We start from the raw sequence: 6,377 nt of genomic DNA, 5'->3' as shown, positions 1-6,377 counted from the left end.
CATTGGCCCGCCTGTCATGTGGTCGCGCGGAGGCATCCGCAATTACACGGGAATGTTTTCCTAGAGATGTCAGCCTACAAAGGACACAATCTCTCTTCCTCAAATTCCGCCCCAAAATGTCCTTTCCCAACAGCTCTCCTGCCGCTAATACTTTTTTAGTAGATTCTCTCATCAGTGCGTGCAGGAGTGACAGTTTCTACTCCAACAGCGCCAGCATGTATATGCCACCTAGCACAGACATTGGGACGTATGGGATGCAAACCTGTGGACTCCTTCCGTCTCTGGCTAAGAGAGAAGTTAATCACCAAAATATGGGTATGAATGTACATCCTTATATACCTCAAGTAGACACTTGGACAGACCCGAACAGATCTTGTCGAATAGAGCAACCTGTTACACAGCAGGTCCCCACTTGTTCCTTCACTACAAATATTAAAGAAGAAAGCAATTGCTGCATGTATTCCGATAAGAGATCCAAACTCATTTCTGCAGACGTCCCTTCCTACCAGAGGCTGGTGTCTGAATCATGCCCCATTGAGAACCCCGAGGTTCCTGTCCCAGGATATTTTAGACTGAGCCAGACCTACGCCACTGGGAAAACCCAAGAGTACAATAATAGCCCTGAAACGAGTTCAACTGTAATGTTACAGTTAAACCCTCGCGGCAGCTCCAAACCGCAGATATCTGCTCAACTTCAGCTGGAAAAGAAAATGAATGAAAACCCGAACAACCAAGACAGCACCGCTAAAGTCTCTCAAGTGGAAAGTCCCGAGCCCAAGTCCACGTTGCAAGAGGAGCGGAGCTGTCTGCCCGAAGGCTCTGTGTCCAGCCCAGAAGTCCAGGAGAAGGAGAGTAAAGGTCTGTATTACCGAGTTTAAGCCGTGCCGTGGTGTAACTCCAACACGCCAGCGCCATAAAGCACGCTCGAATATACTAACGAGCATCACAGCCATCACATTTAATGCTAAGGAGTATCGGGCTGCAGGTGCTGTCTCTCTGAAGATTTTGGCAGGCAAAAATGCTACACAAAACGGTCCAAAGATTTTCCGTAGAGATCTGCCTCTCCCGTGCACGCAGACAGCCTCTGTGATGCGGGGAATATAGCCGTGTGCTCTGTAATGCGCTGCAGCAGCCAAAAGCAGCCCCATACCTCTAAAAAAAGCAGGTCCGGAGGTTGTAAAATACGAGCAGCTCAACTTTTCTCTCGTAGTATTTCGCCTTTTTTTTTTTTTATTTTATTTATTTATTTTCCACTGAGCCTTACTGCTTCTCTCGTAGTATTTCGCCTTTTTTTTTTTTTTCTTTTATTTATTTATTTTCCACTGAGCCTTACTGAGGTTTGATTGCATTTAGAGTTAATTACGATCCTCTTAAAATAGTTGAGGAATAGGTGCTACCAGGCTGGGTAAAGTTGGAAAGAAATGCACAATGAAAACAGCAGCCCGCTATCTGCCTGGTCCAAGGGTTGAATATTTCAATGTGATGCTTTAGATAACCTTGGGTTGGTCTCCTAAAGTGCACCAGTATTTTGAAATGCTTTTGAAAGCTAAAAGTGGTAGCACACTGATTTTATTTTCCCTTCTAAAGTGCACTAACGCCTTTCTTTCAAACGGCGTGTATCGAAGAATCCCAAAACGAGAAATTTTCTCTTATCAAAATGTACTTTGCAACCTCTAGGTCGATTTTTACCCTCTGTGTGCATTGAGAATTTCTTTATCTGAATTATATTTAGTAGCCCAGGTCTAGCTTGATGTGGGGTAGATTTCTTTCTGGTGGGGAAAAGAAAACATAAAAGGAAAATGAAAAAAATTCCAAGACAGGGGGTCGTAATTTCTTGTATATCATTTTGTCTGGGAAATGTCTGTATCTGTTTATAGGTGTTCTTGTGTGATTCAGCTGATGTGTGTGGGGATGCTGCTTCAAAATACAGTGTGAGACTGTTTTGTAATTGGAATATTTTCGTGGCAATTGTCGTGGGAGCCCGAGTCGGCCATGGCGAGGCTAGACCCGTTAAGATGCGTCCATGGGGCGGATGGCAGGTTAAATATTGTTGAAATGTTAAACGCCAGCCGAAAACTTGAAAGACCCTTACTGGCAGGAGCAGGAGAGCGGGGTGGCCGCAGGGCAGGGTGCCGTGCTGGGGACAGGCGAGCCCAGCCTGGCAGCAAGTCCCCTCACTGAGCCCACACCTCACCCGAGCGGTGTTTAATGCCCACATCCACCATATCTGCCAGACACTGCAGAGGAGGGGTCATGGCCAAGGGTACACTCTAACAGTCTGAGGTATTTTGATTTTTTGTTTTCTTCTTCTTTGATTTTGATAGAGGAAATCAAGTCTGATACTCCAACAAGCAATTGGCTAACTGCAAAGAGTGGCAGAAAGAAGAGGTGTCCTTATACTAAACACCAAACACTGGAATTAGAGAAAGAGTTCTTATTCAATATGTATCTCACTCGAGAGCGCCGTCTAGAGATCAGTAAGAGCGTAAACCTCACTGACAGGCAGGTCAAGATTTGGTTTCAAAACCGCAGAATGAAGCTCAAGAAGATGAGCAGGGAGAACCGAATCCGGGAACTGACCGCTAATCTGACCTTCTCTTAAACCCTAACCCCGGGGGGGGCACCAGTGAGGAATGGGCACAGCACCGCCACTTGATAAAGGCAGGAGAGACTCTGGCAAAACCCGGCATTTTCCAGTTTTGTTTTGTTTTGTTTTCTGATAGAATGTGACTCTTCGTCCTTCTTTTAGCGCTGCAAGTGAATATGTATTACTATGATGAGTATATATAAAACCTAGCACGTGTAATTTATTTTTGTTCTCATCGTAATGCAGGGTAACTATTATTGAATATTATCATTTGGTCTTAACTTATTGGAACTGTCGAACATCCAAGCAATGTGACTTTTTCATGTTTTTACTAACAAAATGGTATTTATGTGGGGCTGTTACACGGGCCATAACATTTTGACTACATTCAATACTTTCAGAAAAAGAGCGGGGGGAAACTGTGGGGGCGGGGGGAAAGAGAAGCACATTATAATGTAACTATCCTCGCAAATGAACTTAGAGATTGTCCTTCGTAAAATGGAATATCTCCTTCTTCTCCATTGTAGACATTTCCTTGTGGTGCATATGTGGAATAGTAGTCGTTCAGCAGCAAATTGTCCTTCTTGTGCATGTTCTGTTTGCATGTATAATGCAATAAACTCTGTAAACTACTGCGGTTCCTTTGGTTTTCTACAACTGTTTAAAGCACGGATGCAGGTTGGTCTCCTGATCTTTCTCTATCAGCAACTTTTTGGACTGGTGTGCCTTTTTTACCATATTCTGGTCTTTGTGTGTGTCTGCCTGGCATTCTTTCTTTTCCTCCATTTTTTTCCCCTTCCCTTTTTTTTTTTTTTCCTAAGGGGTGGGGTGGAGACTGGGCCGGGAAATGATGTAAACCTAATTAATTTATAAATGTGTCTGTAAACAATTGATTAATTGATAAAATGTTGTGTGCTGTTCACAGTCTGACAAACTGAATGCAAAAAATCCCAAAAAACAAACCAAAACGAAAAAAAAATCAAAACCAAACCAAACCAAAAAAAAAAAAAAAAAAAAAAAAAAAAACAAAAAAAAAAAAAAAAAAAAAAAAAAAAAAACAAAAAAAAAAAAAAAAAAAAAAAAAAAAAAGAGAGAGAGAGAGACCGGATAAAATAAGTTGTAAAATATTATGACCTAAACTGGACATCCTCATCCAATCAACTCGTACAACTCGTAAATGGTAAGTGATAAAAATATCTTTCTACTACAAGCTGTCAGGAATATGTGTGTCATTTTATTTGACGTTCGTACGTTGATTTTAAAAATATCACTCACTGTGTGCTTACAATGTGCAGGCTTTGATTTCTGTCTTTGCTCGCTAAAAAAAAAAAGAAGGAAAAAACAACAAAAACCCTCCATAATAAATGCAAAGCTGGGTATAAGTAAACGTTAAGGAGCTAGGTTTTCGGTCGGCTCAACAGCTTTCAAAAGACCGTGGATGGAAAAAATATTCCTTCCAAATATTCCCAGCATCTGGCGAGATTGGCTTTTTTTGAGCAGAAACCCTCCCAGGCGTGCTTACAAAAGTACACCAGCCTCTTCAGACCTACTTTTGTCACCCTGCACCGTTTCTGTTTGCTCAGAGATCGTTTTATTTCGCGCAATTCCATTTTAGTAGCACACATCCAGCTAATGACGTTCACGACTCTTAACCCTTTCTGTACACAGCTGAAAAATGGTATTAGCAGGGCTCTGAGCTGGAAGCTGGGGTAAGGCATGTGTGCGTGAAAGCGGGTGAATGCCCGTGTGAGCACGTATACTAAGTAGAACTGCAAATAGCTTGCAAATGAACATGACTTCAAATTGAAGTGCAAATACTTGGGCATACTTTCACCTTCAAACGGTACTGGAAAAGTAGCGTGGCTACTGTTTGGGAAGGGAAACCAGCTTGCTCAAAATCAACGCCCATTTCTCCCCTAAGCTGTTTCTAAATCAAGAAATTAAACTCAAGATAGTGCCAATATTGTGCGACTTGGTGACAGATACTGCTCATAATGCTGTTGGTGGCATTCTGTTTGCTCTTTCGTCGCTGATATTTAATTTAAGCCAGTACTTCCTCATGTGCACATTTACTCATAGGGAAGAGGTTATATATTCTTCAAACCAAGGCATCATCATTTTGAAACTTCGTGAGCTGCAAGCACCTAGGTACTTCGTGCTTCTTCCCGTTTCAAAAACAAACAGCAAAACGATGCTCAAAAAAAAAAACCCCAACAAACCCACAAAAAACCCAAACAAACAAGAAAAAAATACCAAAAAAACCCGAAAACCCCAAACCAACAAAAGAACCCCAACTCCTCAAATATTGCATACATTCGCACGGCCTTTTCTTTTCCTTTAAAGATACTCGCTACACCACCAAAGAAGTTTCGGCAGTGGGAAGTAAACAGCTGGCTCCATACCAAGTGTTTAACGTATATAAAAAAGGAGGCTCACTCTAATCTGCCTCCTTCACCAATTTATATCTGTTTGAAGCGAGGGACAATTCTTCACCATACCACAAACCCTGCCTTTAGAAAGCAATATAATGGAACTTAAAAAATCGCAGAAGAAAATGCTGAAGTCAAAGGACCAAAAAAAGTAAAAAGGGGGAAAAATAAGGTAAAGGCAAAGGGAAAAAAAAAAAAAAGAAAGAAAAAAAGGAAGAAAACAACCTAGGAGAGTAATAAATCATTAAATAAACAGGAATTTCAGTCCCTTCCTCATAACGGCCCGCGAGTAGGAAGTGTTTTCCCAGCGCTGCTGTCCGTGCCCCGGCGGGCTGTGCTGCGGGCTCGCCACTAACTCTCTGCGCTTCCTCCAGATCCCGACACAGCCACCGTCCCTCGCCCGGGGAAGCAGGCGTGGGCAGAAGACCATGGGTAATCCACTTTTCAATACTAACGGGGCATCGTTTCTCTCGGGCTAGAAAAACCAGGCCGGGAGGGAAGGGTGGGGAGGGAAGGCATGGAAAAGAAAGCAAAGTAGGCAAAAAAATTTCACGTAGGCATTGAACGTGGCTCCCCCTGAACTAGGGGCGGAGGAGACAGCTCTGCCGGCGAGCTGCAGTCAGCGACAGCCCCGTGCCCTCCGCGGGCCGGAGCCTGTCCGCCTGCACGGCCCCTGCCCGCGGCCGCCGCTGGCAGCTGCGGGGCCAGACGGCCTCCTCCGGGTTGCCTTTGCCCGCGTCCCTCCCGGGCCGCACTGGACACCTTAAGGGGGGCTCTGTTAGGGCTGTGTAGCCCCGAAGTTCTGCAGATAGAGGAGCATGTGTTCAGCCACACGTCAGTTGTGCTCAGAGACACAGGCTTTGCTGTTTCCATCCGTCCATTTTATTAGGGACACATTAATCTATAATCAAATACACCTCATAAAATTTTTATTGAAAGGCATAAAATCATTACAGAGGTCTTCCACCTGTTTTAAAACAATACAATGGGCATCTCTTTTTAAAAGTGTATCCTTTCCATGGAAACTTTCTGTCCGGGGGTGGGGGGAGCGGATAATAATACCCGCACATGCTCTGAAATATGGAAGTACCGCAATGTGCTTTTACTGTAACATTTTCCTGTTTTATGAGAAGTCGTTACAGTCCCAGCTTGCGATGGTTTGTTTTTACAGGCAAGAATCCCCCTTTCCCAGCGGGTTCCCTCAGCAGCTTGGAGTGTGATTAGCAAGCCAAGGCTGTTGGATTTATTTAAACACCCTGCCTCTCATTGATTAAGAAATGAATGGCAGAAATCACTCAAAGAAGGTGAAGAAATAGTCCGCACCCGCCGCGGCCGTGGGCTGCCAGCGCGGCCACGCCCGC

General features: G+C 43.9%; 2 protein-coding genes across 3 annotated transcripts in view; both read left to right on the top strand.

The window, feature by feature from the left end:
• Window positions 1-25: 25 nt before the first annotated feature.
• Window positions 26-3,220, top strand: HOXD10 (homeobox D10). The gene is made up of 2 exons (XM_008634736.2): window positions 26-858; window positions 2,325-3,220. The coding sequence occupies exons 1-2, from the start codon at window positions 117-119 to the stop codon at window positions 2,600-2,602; spliced, it is 1,020 nt and encodes a 339-aa protein (XP_008632958.1). The 5' UTR covers window positions 26-116; the 3' UTR covers window positions 2,603-3,220.
• Window positions 3,221-3,701: 481 nt separating this feature from the next.
• Window positions 3,702-6,377, top strand: part of HOXD9 (homeobox D9) — a 4,664-nt gene continuing 1,988 nt past the window's right edge. The window contains exons 1-2 of one of the 2 annotated variants that reach the window (XM_017735829.1): window positions 3,702-3,767; window positions 5,391-5,448. In XM_017735829.1, coding sequence (XP_017591318.1) covers window positions 3,765-3,767; window positions 5,391-5,448 — 61 coding nt within the window. In that variant the 5' untranslated portion in view covers window positions 3,702-3,764. Of the gene's footprint in view, window positions 3,768-5,280; window positions 5,449-6,377 lie in introns of those variants that run through there. The other variant, XM_017735831.1, reaches the window with a different exon arrangement.

The sequence above is a fragment of the Corvus brachyrhynchos genome, unplaced genomic scaffold (assembly GCF_000691975.1).
Source record: "Corvus brachyrhynchos isolate BGI_N302 unplaced genomic scaffold, ASM69197v1 scaffold255, whole genome shotgun sequence".
Taxonomy (NCBI): domain Eukaryota; kingdom Metazoa; phylum Chordata; class Aves; order Passeriformes; family Corvidae; genus Corvus; species Corvus brachyrhynchos.
The sequence above is the reverse complement of the archived record's forward strand: the minus strand, read 5'-3'. Positions and strand labels throughout refer to the sequence as shown.

What these genes read in the sequence shown, in the direction of transcription:
- HOXD10 (XM_008634736.2), top strand. Translation starts at nt 117, where the DNA reads ATGTCCTTTCCCAACAGCTCTCCTGCCGCTAATACTTTTTTAGTAGAT. An exon ending in CCAGGAGAAGGAGAGTAAAG is followed by an intron (nt 859 to 2,324) that starts GTCTGTATTACC and finishes TGATTTTGATAG; the next exon opens with AGGAAATCAAGTCTGATACT.